At 54.2% G+C, this 17,659-nt stretch overlaps 2 protein-coding genes across 2 annotated transcripts; one reads left to right on the top strand and one right to left on the bottom strand.

Moving 5' to 3' along the window:
* Positions 1-11,632: 11,632 nt before the first annotated feature.
* LOC124741168 (prestalk protein-like) lies at positions 11,633-12,199 on the bottom strand. Its single transcript, XM_047248677.1, has one exon. The coding sequence runs from the start codon at positions 12,197-12,199 to the stop codon at positions 11,633-11,635; it is 567 nt and encodes a 188-aa protein (XP_047104633.1).
* Positions 12,198-14,336, top strand: LOC124741166. Its single transcript, XM_047248676.1, has 3 exons — positions 12,198-13,007; positions 13,167-13,637; positions 13,797-14,336. Exons 1-3 carry the CDS (start codon positions 12,198-12,200, stop codon positions 14,334-14,336), a joined length of 1,821 nt encoding a protein of 606 aa, XP_047104632.1.
* Positions 14,337-17,659: the final 3,323 nt, after the last annotated feature.

Here is a 17,659-nt window from a genome sequence, read left to right as displayed (position 1 = left end):
TGCTGTCCTCACAAGCTGTGCTGTCCTTGCAAGCTGTGCTGTCCTCGCAAGCTGTGCTGTCCTCGCAAGCTGTGCTGTCCTCACAAGCTGTGCTGTCCTCGCAAGCTGTGCTGTCCTAGAAAGCCGTGCTGTCCCGGCAAGCTGTGCTGTCCTCACAAGTTTTGCTGTCCTCGCAAGTTGTGCTTTCCTCTCAAGTAGTGCTGTCCTCTCAAGTTGAGCTGTCCTCTCAAGTTAAGCTGTCCTCTCAGGTTGAGCTGTCCTCTCAAGTTGAGCTGTCCTGTCAAGTTGAGCTGTCCTCTCAAGTTGTGCTGTCCTTTCATGTTGTGCCGTCCTCTCAAGTTGAGCTGTCTTCTCAAGTTGAGCTGTCCTCTCAAGTTGAGCTGTCCTCTCAACTTGAGCTGTCCTCTCAAGTTGAGCTGTCCTCTCAAGTTGAGCTGTCCTCTCAACTTGAGCTGTCCTCTCAACTTGAGCTGACCTCTCAAGTTGCGCTGTCTTCTCTAGTTGAGCTGTCCTCTCAACTTGAGCTGTCCTCTGAAGTTGAGCTGTCCTCTGAAGTTGAGCTGTCCTCTCAAGTTAAGCTGTCCTCTCAAGTTGAGCTGTCCTCTCAAGTTGAGATGTCCTCTTAAGTTGACCTCTCCTTCAAGTTGAGCTGTCCTCTGATGTTGAGCTGTCCTCTCTAGATGAGCTGTCCTCTCCAGATGAGCTGTCCTCTCTAGATGAGCTGTCCTCTCAAGTTGAGCTGTCCTCTCAAGTTGAGCTGTCCTCTCAAGTTAAGCTGTCCACTCAAGTTGAGCTGTCCTCTCAAGTTGAGCTGTCCTCTCAACTTGAGCTGTCCTCTCAACTTGAGCTGACCTCTCAAGTTGCGCTGTCTTCTCTAGTTGAGCTGTCCTCTCAACTTGAGCTGTCCTCTGAAGTTGAGCTGTCCTCTGAAGTTGAGCTGTCCTCTCAAGTTAAGCTGTCCTCTCAAGTTGAGCTGTCCTCTCAAGTTGAGATGTCCTCTTAAGTTGACCTCTCCTTCAAGTTGAGCTGTCCTCTGATGTTGAGCTGTCCTCTCTAGATGAGCTGTCCTCTCCAGATGAGCTGTCCTCTCTAGATGAGCTGTCCTCTCAAGTTGAGCTGTCCTCTCAAGTTGAGCTGTCCTCTCAAGTTAAGCTGTCCACTCAAGTTGAGCTGTCCTCTCAAGTTGAGCTGTCCTCTCAAGTTGAGCTGTCCTCTCAAAATGAGCTGTCCTTGCAAGCCGTGCTGTCCTCGCAAGCTGTGCTGTCCTCGCAAGCCGTGCTGTCCTCGCAAGCCGTACTGTCCTCGGAAGACGTGCTGTCCACGCAAGCGTTGCTGTCCTCGCAAGCCATGCTGTCATCACAAACTTTGCTGTCCTCTCAAGCTTTGCTGTCCTCGCAAGCTTTGCTGTCCTCGCAAGTTGTGAGGTCCTCGCAAGTTGTGCTGTCCTCTCAAGTTGAGCTGTCCTCTCAAGTTGAGCTGTCCTCTACAGTTGAGCTGTCCTCTACAGTTGGACTGTCCTCTCAAGTTGAGCTGTCCTCTCAGGTTGAGGTGTCCTCTCAGGTTGAGATTTCCTCTCAAGTTGAGCTGTAGACTCAAGTTGAGCTGCCCTCTCAAGTTGAGCTGCCCTCTCAAGTTGAGCTGCCCTCTCAAGTTGAGCTGCCCTCTCAAGTTGAGCTGCCCTCCCAAGTTGAGCTGTCCTCTCAAGTTGAGCTGTCCTCTCAAGTTGAGCTGTCCTCTCAAGATGAGCTGCCCTCTCTAGTTGAGCTGTCCTCTCAAGTTGAGCTGTCCTCTCAAGTTGAGCTGTCCTCTCAAGTTGAGATGTCCTCTCAAGTTGACCTCTCCTTCAAGTTGATCTGTCCTCTGATGTTGAGCTGTCCTCTCTAGATGAGCTGTCCTCTGTAGATGAGCTGTCCTCTCAAGTTGAGCTGTCCTCTCAAGTTGAGCTGCCTTCTCAAGTTGAGCTGTCCTCTCAAGTTAAGCTGTCCTCTCAAGTTGAGCTGTCCTCTCAGGTTGAGCTGTCCTGTCAAGTTGAGCTGTCCTCTCAAGTTGAGCTGTCCTCTCAAGTTGAGCTGTCCTCGCAAGCCGTGCTGTCCTCGCAAGTTGTGCTGCCATCGCAAGCTGTGCTGTCCTCGCAAGCTGTGCTGTCCTCGCAAGCTGTGCTGTCCTCGCAAGCTGTGCTGTCCTAGCAAGCCGTGCTGTCCTCGCAAGCCGTGCTGTCCTCGCAACCCATGCTGTCCTCACAAGCCGTGCTGTCCTCGCAAGCCGTGCTGTCCTCGGAAGCCATGCTGTCCACGCAAGCCTTGCTGTCCTCGCAAGCCGTGCTGTCCTCACAAGTTTTGCTGTCCACACAAGCTTTGCTGTCCTCGCAAGCTTTGCTGTCCTCGCAAGTTGTGCTGTCCTCGCAAGTTGTGCTGTCCTCTCAAGTTGTGCTGTCCTCTCAAGTTGAGCTGTCCTCTCAAGTTGAGCTGTCCTCTCAAGTTGAGCTGTCCTCTCAAGTTGAGCTGTCCTCTCAAGTTGAGGTGCCCTCTCAAGTTGAGCTGTCCTCTACAGTTCTGCTGTCCTCTACAGTTCTGCTGTCCTCTACAGTTGGACTGTCCTCTCAAGTTGAGCTGTCCTCTCAGGTTGAGGTGTCCTCTCAGCTTGAGATTTCCTCTCAAGTTGAGCTGTACACTCAAGTTGAGCTACCCTCTCAAGTTGAGCTGCCCTATCAAGTTGAGCTGCCCTCTCAAGTTGAGCTGCCCTCTGAAGTTGAGCTGCCCTTTTAAGTTGAGCTCTCCTCTTAAGTTGAGCTGTCCTCTCAAGTTGAGCTATCCTCTCAAGATGAGCTGTCCTCTCTAGTTGAGCTGTCCTCTCAAGTTGAGCTGTCCTCTCAAGTTGAGCTGTCCTCTCAATTTGAGCTGTCCTCTCAAGTTGAGCTGTCCTCTCAAGTTGAGCTGTCCTCTCAAGTTGAGCTGTCCTCGAAAGCCGTGCTGTCCTCGCAAGATGTGCTGTCATCGCAAGCTGTGCTGTCCTCGAAAGCTGTGCTGTCCTCCCAAGCTGTGCTGTCCTCGCAAGCTGTGCTCTCCTCGGAAGCTGTGCAGTCCTCGCAAGCTGTGCTGTCCTTGCAAGCCGTGCTGTCCCCGCAAGGTGTGCTGTCCTCATAAGCCGTGCTGTCCTCGCAAGCCGTGCTGTCCTCGGAAGCCGTGCTGTCCACGCAAGCCTTGCTGTCCTCGCAAGCCGTGCTGTCCTCACAAGCTTTGCTGTCCTCACAAGCTTTGCTGTCCTCTTAAGCTTTCCTGTCCTCGTAATTTGTGCTGTCCTCTCAAGTTGAGCTGTCCTCTCAGGTTGAGGTGTCCTCTCAGGTTGAGATTTCCTCTCAAGTAGAGCTGTACACTCAAGTTGAGCTGCCCTCTCAAGTTGAGCTACCCTCTCAAGTTGAGCTGCCCTCTCAAGTTGAGCTGCCCTCTGAAGCTGAGCAGCCTTCTCAAGTTGAGCTGTACTCTCAAGTTGAGCTGTCCTCTGAAGTTGAGCTGTCCTCTCAAGATAAGCTGTCCTCTCAATTTGAGCTGTCCTCTCAAGTTGAGCTGTCCTCGCAAGCTGTGATGTCCTTGCAAGCTGTGCCGTTCTCGCAAGCTGTGCCGTCCTCGCAAGCTGAGCCGTCCTCACAAGCTGTGCTGTCCTCGCAAGCTGTCCTGTCTTCGCAAGCTATGCTGTCCTCGCAAGCTGTGCTGTCCTCGCAAGCTGTGCTGTCCTCGCAAGCCGTGCTGTCCTCGCAAGCTGTGCTGTCCTCGCAACCTGTGCTGTCCTCACAAGCTGTGCTGTCCCCGCAACCTCTGCTGTCCTCGCAAGCTGTGCTGTCCTCGCAAGCTGTGCTGTCCTCGCTAGCTGTGCTGTATTCGCAAGCTGTGCTGTCCTCGCAAGCTGCGCTGTCCTCAAAAGCTGTACTGTCCTCGCAAGCTGTGCTGTCATCGCAAGCCTTGCTGTCCTCGCAACCCGTGCTGTTCTCGCCAGCCGTGCTGTCGTCGCAAGCTTTGCTGTCCTCGCAAGCTGTGCTGTCCTCGCAAGCTGTGCTGTCCTCGCAAGCTGTGCTGTCCTCGCTAGCTGTGCTGTATTCGCAAGCTGTGCTGACCTCGCAAGCTGCGCTGTCCTCGCAAGCTGTACTGTCCCCGCAAGCTGTGCTGTCATCGCAAGCCTTGCTGTCCTCGCAGGCCGTGCTGTTCTCGCCAGATGTGCTGTCTTCGCAAGCTTTGCTGTCCTCGCATGTTGTGCTTTCCTCTCAAGTAGTGCTGTCCTCTCAAGTTGGGCTGTCCTCTCAAGTTGAGGTGTCCTCTCAAGTTGAGCTGCCCTCTCAAGTTGAGCTGTCCTCTCAAGTTGTGCTGTCCTCTCAGGTTGTGCTGTCCTCTCAAGTTGAGCTGTCCTCTCAATTTGAGCTGTCCTCTCAAGTTGAGCTGTCCTCTCAAGTTGAGCTGTCCCCTCAAGTTGGGCTGTCCTCTCAAGTTGAGCTGACCTCTCAAGTTGAGCTTTCCTCTCTAGTTGAGCTGTCCTCTCAAGTTGAGCTGTCCTCTCAAGTTGAGCTGTCCTATCATGTTGAGCTGTCCTCTCTAGTTGAGCTGTCATCTCTAGTTGAGATGTCCTCTCAAGTTGAGCTGTCCTCTCAAGTTGAGCTGTCCTCTCAAGTTTAGCTGTCCTCGCAAGCCGTGCTCTCCTCGCAAGTTGTGCTGTCATCGCAAACTGTGCTGTCCTCGAAAGCTGTGCTGTTCTCCCAATTTGTGCTGTCCTCGCAAGCTGTGCTCTCCTCGCAAGCTGTGCTGTCCTCGCAAGCCGTGCTGTCCTTGCAAGACGTGCTGTCCTCGCGAGCTGTGCTGTCCTCGCAAGCCGTGCTGTCCTCGCAAGCCGTGCTGTCCTCGGAAGCCGTGCTGTCCACGCAAGCTTTGCTGTCCTCGCAAGCCATGCTGTCCTCACAAGCTTTGCTGTCCTCACAAGCTTTGCTGTCCTCGCAAGCTTTGCTGTCCTCGCAAGTTGTGCTGTCCTCTCAAGTTGAGCTGTCCTCTCAAGTTGAGCTGTCCTCTACAGTTGAGCTGTCCTCTACAGTTGGACTGTCCTCTCAAGTTGAGCTGTCCTCTCAGGTTGAGGTGTCCTATCAGGTTGAGATTTCCTCTCAAAGTGAGCTGTACACTCAAGTTGAGCTGCCCTCTCAAGTTGAGCTGCCATCTCAAGTTGAGCTGCCATCTCAAGTTGAGCTGCCCTCTCAAGTTGAGCTGCCCTCTCAAGTTAAGCTGTCCTCTCAAGTTGAACTGTCCTCTCAAGTTGAGATGTCCTCTCAAGTTGACCTCTCCTTCAAGTTTAGCTGTGCTCTGATGTTGAGCTGTCCTCTCTAGATGAGCTGTCCTCTCTAGATGAGCTGTCCTCTCAAGTTGAGCTGCCCTCTCAAGTTGAGCTGTCCTCTCAATTTAAGCTGTCCTGTCAAGTTGAGCTGTCGTCTCCAGTTGAGCTGTCCTCTCAAGTTGAGCTGTCCTCTCAAGTTGAGCTGTCCTCTCAAGTTGAGCTGTCCTCGAAAGCCGTGCTGTCCTCGCAAGTTGTGCTGTCCTCGCAAGCTGTGCTGTCCTCGCAAGCTGTGCTGTCCTCGCAAGCTGTGCTGACCTTGCAATCTGTGCTGTCCTCGCAAGCTGTGCTGTCCTCGCAAGCTGTGCTGTCCTCGCAAGCTGTGCTGTCCTCGCAAGCTGTGCTGTCCTCGCAAGCTGTGCTGTCCTCGCAAGCTGTGCTGTCCTCGCAAGCTGTGCTGTCCTCGCAAGCTGTGCTGTCCTCGCAAGCTGTGCTGCCCTCGCAAGCTGTGCTGTCCTCGCAAGCTGTGCTGTCCTCGCAAGCTGTGCTGTCCTCGCAAGCTGTGCTGTCCTCGCAAGCTGTGCTGTCCTCGCAAGCTGTGCTGTTCTCGCAAGCTGTGCTGTCCTTGCAAGCTGTGCTGTCCTCACAAGCTTTGCTGGCCTCACAAGCTTTGCTGTCCTCGCAAGCCTTGCTGTCCTCGCAAGTTGTGCTGCCTTCGCAAGTTGTGCTGTCCTCTCAAGTTGAGCTGTCCTCTCAAGTTGAGCAGTCCTCTACAGTTGAGCTGTCCTCTACAGATGGACTGTCCTCTCAAGTTGAGCTGTCCTCTCAAGGATGAGGTGTCCTCTCAGGTTGAGATTTCCGCGCAAGTTGAGCTGTACACTCAAGTTGAGCTGCCTTCTCAAGTTGAGCTGCCCTCTCAAGTTGAGCTGCCCTCTCAAGTTGAGCTGCCCTCTCAAGTTGAGCTGCCCTCTCAAGTAGAGCTGCCCTCTCAAGTTGAGCTGTCCTCTCAAGTTGATCTGTCCTCTCAAGTTGAGCTGTCCTCTCAAGATGAGCTGCCCTCTCTAGTTGAGCTGTCCTCTCAAGTTGAGCTGTCCTCTCAAGTTGAGTTGTCCTCTCAAGTTAAGTTGTCCTCTCAAGTTGAGCTGTCCTCTCAAGTTGAGATGTCCTCTCAAGTTGACCTCTCCTTCAAGTTGAGCTGTCCTCTGATGTTGAGCTGTCCTCTGATGTTGAGCTGTCCTCTCTAGATGAGCTGTCCACTCTAGATGAGCTGTCCTCTCAAGTTGAGCTGCCCTCTCAAGTTGAGCTGTCCTCTCAAGTTAAGCTGTCCTCTCATGTTGAGCTGTCCTCTCTCGTTGAGCTGTCCTCTCAAGTTGAGCTGTCCTCTCAAGTTGAGCTGTCCTCTCAAGTTGAACTGTCCTCGCAAGCCGTGCTGTCCTCGCAAGTTGTGCTGTTATCGCAAGCTGTGCTGTCCTCGAAAGCTGTGCTGTCCTCGCAAGCTGTGCTGTCCTCGCAAGCTGTGCTCTCCTCGCAAGCCGTGCCGTCCTCGCAAGCCGTGCTGTCCTCGGAAGCCGTGCTGTACACGCAAGCCTTGCTGTCCTCGCAAGCTGCGCTGTCCTCACAAGCTTTGCTGTCCTCACAAGCTTTGCTGTCCTCGCAAGCTTTGCTGTCCTCGCAAGTTGTGCTGTCCTCGCAAGATGTGCTGTCCTCGCAAGTTGTGCTGTCCTCTCAAGTTGAGCCGTCCTCTCAAGTTGAGCTGTCCTCTCAGGTCGAGGTGTCCTCTCAGGTTGAGATTTCCTCTCAAGTTGAGCTGTACACTCAAGTTGAGCTGCCCTCTGAAGTTGAGCTGCCCTCTCAAGTTGAGCTGCCCTCTCAAATTGAGCTGCCCTCTGAAGTTGAGCTGCCCTCTCAAGTTGAGCTGCCCTCTCAAGTTGAGCTGTCCTCTCAAGTTGAGCTGTCCTCTCAAGTTGAGCTGTCCTCTTAAGTTGAGCTGTCCTCTAAAGTTAAGCTATCCTCTCTAGTTGAGCTGTCCTCTCTAGTTGAGCTGTCCTCTCTAGTTGAGCTGTTCTCTCACGTTGAGCTGTCCTCACAAGTTGAGCTGTCCTCTCAAGTTGAGCAGTCCTCGCAAGCAGTGCTGTCCTCACAAGCTGTGCTGTCCTTGCCAGCTGTGCTGTCCTCGCAAGCTGTGCTGTCCTCGCAAGCTGTGCTGACCTCGCAAGCTGAGCTGTCCTCGCAAGCTGTGCCCTCCTCGCAAGCTTTGCTGTCCTCGCAAGCTGTGCTGTCCTCGCAAGGTGTGCTGTCCTCGCAAGCTGTGCTGACCTCGCAAGCTGTATTGTCCTCGCAAGCTGTGCTGTCCTCGCAAGCTGTGCTGTCCTCGCAAGCTGTGCTGTCCTCGCAAGCTGTGCTGTCCTCGCAAGCTGTGCTGTCCTCGCAAGCTGTGCTGTCCTCGCAAGCTGTGCTGTCCTCGTAAGCTGTGCTGTCCTCGCAAGCTGTGCTGTCCTCGCAAGCTGTGCTGAGCTCGCAAGCTGTGCTGTCCTCGCAAGCTGTGCTGTCCTCGCAAGCTGAGCTGTCCTCGCAAGCTGTGCTGTCCTCGCAAGCTGTGCTGTCCTCGCAAGCTGTGCTGTCCTCACAAGCTTTGCTGTCCTCACAAGCTTTGCTGTCCTCGCAAGCTTTGTTGTCCTCGCAAGTTGTGCTGCCTTCGCAAGTTGTGCTGTCCTCTCAAGTTGAGCTGTCCTCTCAAGTTGAGCTGTCCTCTACAGTTGAGCTGTCCTCTACAGATGGACTGTCCTCTCAAGTTGAGCTGTCCTCTCAGGTTGAGGTGTCCTCTCAGGTTGAGATTTCCGCGCAAGTTGAGCTGTACACTCAAGTTGAGCTGCCCTCTCAAGTTGAGCTGCCCTCTCAAGTTGAGCTGCCCTCTCAAGTTGAGCTGCCCTCTCAAGTTGAGCTGCCCTCTCAAGTTGAGCTGCCCTCTCAAGTTGATCTGTCCTCTCAAGTTGATCTGTCCTCTCAAGTTGAGCTGTACTCTCAAGATGAGCTGCCCTCTCTAGTTGAGCTGTCCTCTCAAGTTGAGCTGTCCTCTCAAGTTGAGTTGTCCTCTCAAGTTAAGTTGTTCTCTCAAGTAGAGCTGTCCTCTCAAGTTGAGATGTCCTCTCAAGTTGACCTCTCCTTCAAGTTGAGCTGTCCTCTGCTGTTGAGCTGTCCCCTCTAGATGAGCTGTCCTCTCTAGATGAGCTGTCCTCTCAAGTTGAGCTGCCCTCTCAAGTTGAGCTGTCCTCTCAAGTTAAGCTGTCCTCTCAAGTTGAGCTGTCCTCTCAAGTTGAGCTGTCCTCTCAAGTTGAGCTGTCCTCTCAAGTTGAGCTGTCCTCTCAAGTTGAGCTGTCCTCTCAAGTTGAGCTGTCCTCTCAAGTTGAGCTGTCCTCGAAAGCCGTGCTGTCCTCGCAAGATGTGCTGTCATCGCAAGCTGTGCTGTCCTCGAAAGCTGTGCTGTCCTCCCAAGCTGTGCTGTCCTCGCAAGCTGTGCTCTCCTCGCAAGCTGTGCAGTCCTCGCAAGCTGTGCTGTCCTTGCAAGCCGTGCTGTCCCCGCAAGGTGTGCTGTCCTCATAAGCCGTGCTGTCCTCGCAAGCCGTGCTGTCCTCGGAAGCCGTGCTGTCCACGCAAGCCTTGCTGTCCTCGCAAGCCGTGCTGTCCTCACAAGCTTTGCTGTCCTCACAAGCTTTGCTGTCCTCTTAAGCTTTCCTGTCCTCGTAAGTTGTGCTGTCCTCTCAAGTTGAGCTGTCCTCTCAGGTTGAGGTGTCCTCTCAGGTTGAGATTTCCTCTCAAGTAGAGCTGTACACTCGAGTTGAGCTGCCCTCTCAAGTTGAGCTACCCTCTCAAGTTGAGCTGCCCTCTCAAGTTGAGCTGCCCTCTGAAGCTGAGCAGCCTTCTCAAGTTGAGCTGTACTCTCAAGTTGAGCTGTCCTCTGAAGTTGAGCTGTCCTCTCAAGATAAGCTGTCCTCTCAAGTTGAGCTGTCCTCTCAAGTTGAGCTGTCCTCGCAAGCTGTGATGTCCTTGCAAGCTGTGCCGTTCTCGCAAGCTGTGCCGTCCTCGCAAGCTGAGCCGTCCTCGCAAGCTGTGCTGTCCTCGCAAGCTGTCCTGTCTTCGCAAGCTGTGCTGTCCTCGCAAGCTGTGCTGTCCTCGCAAGCTGTGCTGTCTTTGTAAACTGTGCCGTCCTCGCAAGCTGTGCCGTCCTCGCAAGCTGTGCTGTCCTCGCAAGCTGTGCTGTCCTCGCAAGCTGTGCTGTCCTCGCAAGCTGTGCTGTCCTCGCTAGCTGTGCTGTATTCGCAAGCTGTGCTGTCCTCGCAAGCTGCGCTGTCCTCGCAAGCTGTACTCTCCTCGCAAGCTGTGCTGTCATCGCAAGCCTTGCTGTCCTCGCAAGCCGTGCTGTTCTCGCCAGCCGTGCTGTCTTCGCAAGCTTTGCTGTCCTCGCATGTTGTGCTTTCCTCTCAAGTAGTGCTGTCCTCTCAAGTTTGGCTGTCCTCTCAAGTTGAGCTGTCCTCTCAAGTTGAGCTGCCCTCTCAAGTTGAGCTGTCCTCTCAAGTTGTGCTGTCCTCTCAGGTTGTGCTGTCCTCTCAAGTTGAGCTGTCCTCTCAAGTTGAGCTGTCCTCTCAAGTTGAGCTGTCCTCTCAAGTTGAGCTGTCCTCTCAAGTTGAGCTGTCCTCTCAAGTTGAGCTGTCCTCTCAAGTTGAGCTGACCTCTCAAGTTGAGCTTTCCTCTCTAGTTGAGCTGCCCTCTCAAGTTGAGCTGTCCTCTCAAGTTGAGCTGTCCTATCATGTTGAACTGTCCTCTCTAGTTGAGCTGTCATCTCTAGTTGAGCTGTCCTCTCAAGTTGAGCTGTCCTCTCAAGTTGAGCTGTTCTCTCAAGTTGAGCTGTCCTCGCAAGCCGTGCTGTCCTCGCAAGTTGTGCTGTCATCGCAAGCTGTGCTGTCCTCGAAAGCTGTGCTGTCCTCCCAATTTGTGCTGTCCTCGCAAGCTGTGCTCTCCTCGCAAGCTGTGCTGTCCTCGCAAGCCGTGCTGTCCTTGCAAGCCGTGCTGTCCTCGCAAGCTGTGCTGTCCTCGCAAGCCGTGCTGTCCTCGCAAGCCGTTCTGTCCTCGGAAGCCGTGCTGTCCACGCAAGCTTTGCTGTCCTCGCAAGCTGTGCCGTCCTCACAAGCTTTGCTGTCCTCACAAGCTTTGCTGTCCTCGCAAGCTTTGCTGTCCTCGCAAGTTGTGCTGTCCTCTCAAGTTGAGCTGCCCTCTCAAGTTGAGCTGCCATCTCAAGTTGAGCTGCCCTCTCAAGTTGAGCTGCCCTCTCAAGTTGAGCTGCCCTCTCAAGTTGAGCTGTCCCCTCAAGTTGAGCTGTCCTCTCAAGATGAGCTGTCTTCTCTAGATGAGCTGTCCTCTCAAGTTGAGCTGTCCTCTCAAGTTGAGCTGTCCTCTCAAGTTAGGCTGTCCTCTCAAGTTGAACTGTCCTCTCAAGTTGAGATGTCCTCTCAAGTTGACCTCTCCTTCAAGTTTAGCTGTCCTCTGATGTTGAGCTGTCCTCTCTAGATGAGCTGTCCTCTCTAGATGAGCTGTCCTCTCAAGTTTACCTGCCCTCTCAAGTTGAGCTTTCCTCTCAATTTAAGCTGTCCTGTCAAGTTGAGCTGTCCTCTCAAGTTGAGCTGTCCTCTCAAGTTGAGCTGTCCTCTCGAGTTGAGCTGTCCTCTCAAGTTGAGCTGTCCTCGAAAGCCGTGCTGTCCTCAAAAGTTGTGCTGTCATCGCAAGCTGTGTTGTCCTCGAAAGCTGTGCTGTCCTCCCAAGCTGTGCTGTCCTCGCAAGCTGTGCTCTCCTCGCAAGCTGTGCTGTCCTCGCAAGCCGTGCTGTCCTTGCAAGCTTTGCTGTCCTCGCAAGGTGTGCTGTCCTCACAAGCCGTGCTGTCCTTGCAAGCCGTGCTGTCCTCGGAAGCCGTGCTGTCCACGCAAGCCTTGCTGTCCTCGCTAGCCATGCTGTCGTCACAAGCTTTGCTGTCCTCACAAGCTTTGCTGTCCTCACAAGCTTTCCTGTCTTCATAAGTTGTGCTGTCCTCTCAAGTTGAGCTGTCCTCTCAGGTTGAGGTGTCCTCTCAGGTTGAGATTTCCTCTCAAGTTGAGCTGTACACTCAAGTTGAGCTGCCCTCTCAAGTTGAGCTGCCCTCTCAAGTTGAGCTGCCCTCTCAAGTTGAGCTGCCCTCTGAAGCTGAGCAGCCCTCTCAAGTTGAGCAGTCCTCTCAAGTTTTGCTGTCCTCTGAATTTGAGCTGTCCTCTCAAGTTGAGCTGTCCTCTCAAGTTGAGCTGTCCTCTCAAGTTGAGCTGTCCTCGCAAGCTGTGATGTCCTTGCAAGCTGTGCCGTCCTCGCAAGCTGTGCCGTCCTCGCAAGCTGAGCCATCCTCGCAAGCTGTGCTGTCCTCGCAAGCTGTCCTGTCCTCGCAAGTTATGCTGTCCTCGCAAGCTGTGCTGTCCTCGCAAGCTGTGCTGTCCTCGCAAGCCGTGCTGTCCTCGCAAGCTGTGCTGTCCTCGCAACCTGTGCTGTCCACGCAAGCTGTGCTGTCCCCACAACCTGTGTTGTCCTCGCAAGCTGTGCTGTCCTCGCAAGCTGTGCTGTCCTCGCAAGCTGTGCCGTCTTTGTAAGCTGTGCCGTCCTCGCAAGCTGTGCCGTCCTCGCAAGCTGTGCTGTCCTCGCAAGCTGTGCTGTCCTCGCAAGCTCTGCTGTCCTCGCAAGCTGTGCTGTCCTCGTTAGCTGTGCTGTCCTCGCAAGCAGTGCTGTCCTCGCAAGCTGCGCTGTCCTCGCAAGCTGTACTGTCCTCGCAAGCTGTGCTGTCATCGCAAGCCTTGCTGTCTTCGCAAGCCGTGCTGTCCTCGCCAGCCATGCAGTCTTCGCAAGCTTTGCTGTCCTCGCATGTTGTGCTTTCCTCTCAAGTAGTGCTGTCCTCTCAAGTTGGGCTGTCCTCTCAAGTTGAGCTGTCCTCTCAAGTTGAGCTGCCCTCTCAAGTTGAGCTGTCCTCTCAAGTTGTGCTGTCCTCTCAGGTTGTGCTGTCCTCTCAAGTTGAGCTGTCCTCTCAAGTTGAGCTGTCCTCTCAAGTTGAGCCGTCCTCTCAAGTTGAGCTGTCCTCTCAAGTTGAGCTGTCCTCTCAAGTTGAGCTGACCTCTCAAGTTCAGCTGTCCTCTCTAGTTGAGCTGTCCTGTCAAGTTGAGCTGTCCTCTCAAGTTGAGCTGTCCTATCATGTTGAGCTGTCCTCTCTAGTTGAGCTGTCATCTCTAGTTGAGCTGTCCTCTCAAGTTGAGCTGTCCTCTCAAGTTGAGCTGTCCTCTCAAGTTGAGTTGTCTTCTCTAGATGAGCTGTCCTCTCTAGATGAGCTGTCCTCTCAAGTTCAGTTGTCCTCTCAAGTTCAGCTGTCCTCTCAAGTTGAGCTGTCCTCTCAAGTTGAGCTGTCCTCTCAAGTTGAGCTGTCCTCGCAAGCTGTGCTGTCCTCGCAAGCTGTGCTGTCTTCGCAAGCTGTGCTGTCCTCGCAAGCCGTGCTGTCCTCGCAAGCCGTACTGTCCTCGCAAGCCGTGCTGTCCTCGCATACCGTGCTGTCCTCGCGAGCCGTGCTGTCCTCGCAAGCCGTGCTGTCCTCGCAAGCCGTGCTGTCCTCGCAAGCCGTGCTGTCCTTGCAAGCCGTGCTGTCCTTGCATGCCGTGCTGTCCTCGGAAGCCATGCTGTCCACGCAAGCCTTGCTGTACTAGCAAGCCGTGCTGTCCTCACAAGCTTTGCTGTCCTCACAAGCTTTGCTGTCCTCGCAAGCTTTCCTGTCCTCGTAAGTTGTGCTGTCCTCTCAAGTTCCGCTGTCCTCTCAGGTTGAGGTGTCCTCTCAGGTTGAGATTTCCTCTCAAGTTGAGCTGTACACTCAAGTTGAGCTGCCCTCTCAAGTTGAGCTGCCCTCTCAAGTTGAGCTGCCCACTCAAGTTGAGCTGCCCTCTGAAGCTGAGCAGCCCTCTGAAGTTGAGCAGTCCTCTCAAGTTTTGCTGTCCTCTGAAGTTGAGCTGTCCTCTCAAGTTGAGCTGTCCTCTCAAGTTGAGCTGTCCTCTCAAGTTGAGCTGTCCTCGAAAGCCATGCTGTCCTCAAAAGTTGTGCTGTCATCGCAAGCTGTGCTGTCCTCGAAAGCTGTGCTGTCCTCCCAAGCTGTGCATTCCTCGCAAGCTGTGCTCTCCTCGCAAGCTGTGCTGTCCTCGCAAGCCGTGCTCTCCTTGCAAGCTCTGCTGTCCTCGCAAGGTGTGCTGTCCTCACAAGCCGTGCTGTCCTTGCAAGCCGTGCTGTCCTCGGAAGCCGTGCTGTCCACGCAAGCCTTGCTGTCCTCGCTAGCTATGCTGTCCTCACAAGCTTTGCTGTCCTCACAAGCTTTGCTGTCCTCGCAAGCTTTCCTGTCCTCGTAAGTTGTGCTGTCCTCTCAAGTTGAGCTATCCTCTCAGGTTGAGGTGTCCTCTCAGGTTGAGATTTCCTCTCAAGTTGAGCTGTACACTCAAGTTGAGCTGCCCTCTCAAGTTGAGCTGCCCTCTCAAGTTGAGCTGCCCTCTCAAGTTGAGCTGCCCTCTGAAGCTGAGGAGCCCTCTCAAGTTGAGCAGTCCTCTCAAGTTTTGCTGTCCTCTGAATTTGAGCTGTCCTCTCAAGTTGAGCTGTCCTCTCAAGTTGAGCTGTCCTCTCAAGTTGAGCTGTCCTCGCAAGCTCTGATGTCCTTGCAAGCTGTGCCATCCTCGCAAGCTGTGCCGTCCTCGCAAGCTGAGCCATCCTCGCAAGCTGTGCTGTCCTCGCAAGCTGTCCTGTCCTCGCAAGTTATGCTGTCCTCGCAAGCTGTGCTGTCCTCGCAAGCTGTGCTGCCCTCGCAAGCCGTGCTGTCCTCGCAAGCTGTGCTGTCCTCGCAACCTGTGCTGTCCACGCAAGCTGTGCTGTCCCCGCAACCTGTGTTGTCCTCGCAAGCTGTGCTGTCCTCGCAAGCTGTGCTGTCCTCGCAAGCTGTGCCGTCTTTGTAAGCTGTGCCGTCCTCGCAAGCTGTGCCGTCCTCGCAAGCTGTGCTGTCCTCGCAAGCTGTGCTGTCCTCGAAAGCTGTGCTGTCCTCGCAAGCTGTGCTGTCCTCGTTAGCTGTGCTGTCCTCGCAAGCTGTGCTGTCCTCGCAAGCTGCGCTGTCCTCGCAAGCTGTACTGTCCTCGCAAGCTGTACTGTCATCGCAAGCCTTGCTGTCTTCGCAAGCCGTGCTGTCCTCGCCAGCCGTGCTGTCTTCGCAAGCTTTGCTGTCCTCGCATGTTGTGCTTTCCTCTCAAGTAGTGCTGTCCTCTCAAGTTAAGCTGTCCTCTCAAGTTGAGCTGTCCTCTCAAGTTGAGCTGCCCTCTCAAGTTGAGCTGTCCTCTCAAGTTGTGCTGTCCTCTCAGGTTGTGCTGTCCTCTCAGGTTGTGCTGTCCTCTCAAGTTGAGCTGTCCTCTCAAGTTGAGCTGTCCTCTCAAGTTGAGCTGTCCTCTCAAGTTGAGCTGTCCTCTCAAGTTGAGCTGACCTCTGAAGTTCAGCTGTCCTCTCTAGTTGAGCTGTCCTCTCAAGTTGAGCTGTCCTCTCAAGTTGAGCTGTCCTATCATGTTGAGCTGTCCTCTCTAGTTGAGCTGTCATCTCTAGTTGAGCTGTCCTCTCAAGTTGAGCTGTCCTCTCAAGTTGAGCTGTCCTCTCAAGTTGAGTTGTCTTCTCTAGATGAGCTGTCCTCTCTAGATGAGCTGTCCTCTCAAGTTCAGTTGTCCTCTCAAGTTGAGCTGTCCTCTCAAGTTGAGCTCTCCTCTCAAGTTGAGCTGTCCTCGCAAGCTGTCCTGTCCTCGCAAGCTGTGCTGTCTTCACAAGCTGTGCTGTCCTCGCAAGCCGTGCTGTCCTCGCAAGCCGTACTGTCCTTGCAAGCCGTGCTGTCCTCGTATACCGTGCTGTCCTCGCGAGCCGTGCTTTCCTTGCAAGCCGTGCTGTCCTCGCAAGCCGTGCTGTCCTCGCAAGCCGTGCTGTCCTTGCAAGCCGTGCTGTCCTTGCATGCCATGCTGTCCTCGGAAGCCGTGCTGTCCACGCAAGACTTGCTGTCCTCGCAAGCCGTGCTGTCCTCACAAGCTTTGCTGTCCTCACAAGCTTTGCTGTCCTCGCAAGCTTTCCTGTCCTCGTAAGTTGTGCTGTCCTCTCAAGTTCAGCTGTCCTCTCAGGTTGAGGTGTCCTCTCAGGTTGAGATTTCCTCTCAAGTTGAGCTGTACACACAAGTTGAGCTGCCCTCTCAAGTTGAGCTGCCTTCTCAAGTTGAGCTGCCCTCTCAAGTTGAGCTGCCCTCTGAAGCTGAGCAGCCCTCTCGAGTTGAGCAGTCCTCTCAAGTTTTGCTGTCCTCTGAAGTTGAGCTGTCCTCTCAAGTTGAGCTGTCCTCTCAAGTTGAGCTGTCCTCTCAAGTTGAGCTGTCCTCGCAAGCTGTGATGTCCTTGCAAGCTGTGCCGTCCTCGCAAGCTGTGCCGTCCTCGCAAGCTGAGCCATCCTCGCAAGCTGTGCTGTCCTCGCAAGCTGTCCTGTCCTCGCAAGCTATGCTGTCCTCGCAAGCTGTGCTGTCCTCGCAAGCTGTGCTGTCCTCGCAAGCCGTGCTGTCCTCGCAAGCTGTGCTGTCCACGCAACCTGTGCTGTCCACGCAAGCAGTGCTGTCCCCACAACCTGTGTTGTCCTCGCAAGCTGTGCTGTCCTCGCAAGCTGTGCTGTCGTCGCAAGCTGTGCCGTCTTTGTAAGCTGTGCGGTCCTCGCAAGCTGTGCCGTCCTCGCAAGCTGTGCTGTCCTCGCAAGCTGTGCTGTCCTCGCAAGCTGTGCTGTCCTCGCAAGCTGTGCTGTCCTCGCTAGCTGTGCTGTCCTCGCAAGCTGTGCTGTCTTCGCAAGCTTTGCTGTCCTCGCATGTTGTGCTTTCCTCTGAAGTAGTGCTGTCCTCTCAAGTTGGGCTGTCCTCTCAAGTTGAGCTGTCGTCTCAAGTTGAGCTGCCCTCTGAAGTTGAGCTGTCCTCTCAAGTTGTGCTGTCCTCTCAGGTTGTGCTGTCCTCTCAAGTTGAGCTGTCCTCTCAAGTTGAGCTGTCCTCTCAAGTTGAGCTGTCCTCTCAAGTTGAGCTGTCCTCTCTAGTTGAGCTGTCCATTCAAGTTGAGCTGACCTCTCAAGTTGAGCTGTCCTCTCTAGTTGAGGTGTCCTCTCAAGTTGAGCTGTCCTCTCAAGTTGAGCTGTCCTATCATGTTGAGCTGTCCTCTCAAGTTGAGCTGTCCTCGCAAGCTGTGCTGTCCTCGCAAGCTGTGCTGTTCTCGCAAGCCGTGCTGTCCTCTCAAGTTGAGCTGCCCTCTCTAGTAGAGCTGTCCTCTCAACTTGAGCTGTCCTTTGAAGTTGAGGTGTCCTCTAAAGTTGAGCTGTCCTCTCAAGTTGAGCTGACCTCTGAAATTGAGATGTCCTCTAAAGTTGAGCTCTCCTTCAAGTTGAGCTGTCCTCTGAAGTTGAGCTGTCCTCTCTAGATGAGCTGTCCTCTCTAGATGAGCTGTCCTCTCAAGTTGAGCTGTCCTCTCAAGTTGAGCTGTCCTCTCAAGTTGAGCTGTCCTCTCAAGTTGAGCTGTCCTCTCAAGTTGAGCTGTCCTCTCAAGTTGAGCTGTCCTCTCCAGTTGAGCTGTCCTCTCAAGTTGAGCTGTCCTCGCAAGCCGTGCTGTCCTCGCAAGCCGTGCTGTCCTCGCAAGCTGTGCTGTCCTTGCAAGCTGTGCTGTCCCCTGCAAGCTGTGCTGTCCTCGCAAGCTGTGCTGTCTTCGCAAGCTGTGCTCTCCTCGCAAGCTGTGCTGTCCTCGCAACCTGTGCTGTCCTCGCAAGCCGTGCTGTCCTCGCAAGCCGTGCTGTCCTCGCAAGCCGTGCTGTCCTCGCAAGCCGTGCTGTCCTCGCAAGCCGTGCTGTCGTCGGAAGCCGTGCTGTCCACGCAAGCCGTGCTGTCCTCGCAAGCCGTACTGTCATCGCAAGCTTTGCTGTCCTCGCAAGTTGTGCTGTCCTCGCAAGTTGTGCTGTCCTTTAAAGTTGAGCTGTCCTCTTCAGTTGGACTGTCCTCTCAAGTTGAGCTGTCCTCTCAAGTTGAGCTGTCCTCTCAAGTTGAGTTGTTCTCTCATATTGAGCTGTCCTCGCAAGCTGTGCTGTCCTCGCAAGCTTTGCTGTCCTCGAAAGTTGTGCTTCCCTCTCAAGTAGTGGTGTCCTCTCAAGTTGAGCAGTCCTGTTAAGCTAAGCTGCCCTCTCAAGTTGAATTGCCCTCTCAAGTTGAGCTGTCCTTTCAAGTTGAGCTGTCCTCTCAAGTTGAGCTGTC

This window comes from Schistocerca piceifrons, unplaced genomic scaffold (assembly GCF_021461385.2).
Source record: "Schistocerca piceifrons isolate TAMUIC-IGC-003096 unplaced genomic scaffold, iqSchPice1.1 HiC_scaffold_1878, whole genome shotgun sequence".
In the NCBI taxonomy this organism is placed as follows: domain Eukaryota; kingdom Metazoa; phylum Arthropoda; class Insecta; order Orthoptera; family Acrididae; genus Schistocerca; species Schistocerca piceifrons.
This window is presented reverse-complemented; position numbering and strand designations above follow the sequence as displayed.

Bases quoted from the DNA above. Each gene is read 5' to 3' on its own strand.
- LOC124741166 (XM_047248676.1), top strand. From the start codon at position 12,198: ATGCAGTCTTCGCAAGCTTTGCTGTCCTCGCATGTTGTGCTTTCCTCT. The intron at 13,008-13,166 runs GTGCTGTCCTCG...CTGTCCTCTCAG, and splicing joins CCGTGCTGTCCTTGCATGCC to GTTGAGGTGTCCTCTCAGGT. The intron at 13,638-13,796 runs GTGCTGTCCACG...GTGTCCTCTCAG, and splicing joins CCGTGCTGTCCTCGGAAGCC to GTTGAGATTTCCTCTCAAGT.
- LOC124741168 (XM_047248677.1), bottom strand. From the start codon at position 12,199: ATGGCTGGCGAGGACAGCACGGCTTGCGAAGACAGCAAGGCTTGCGAT.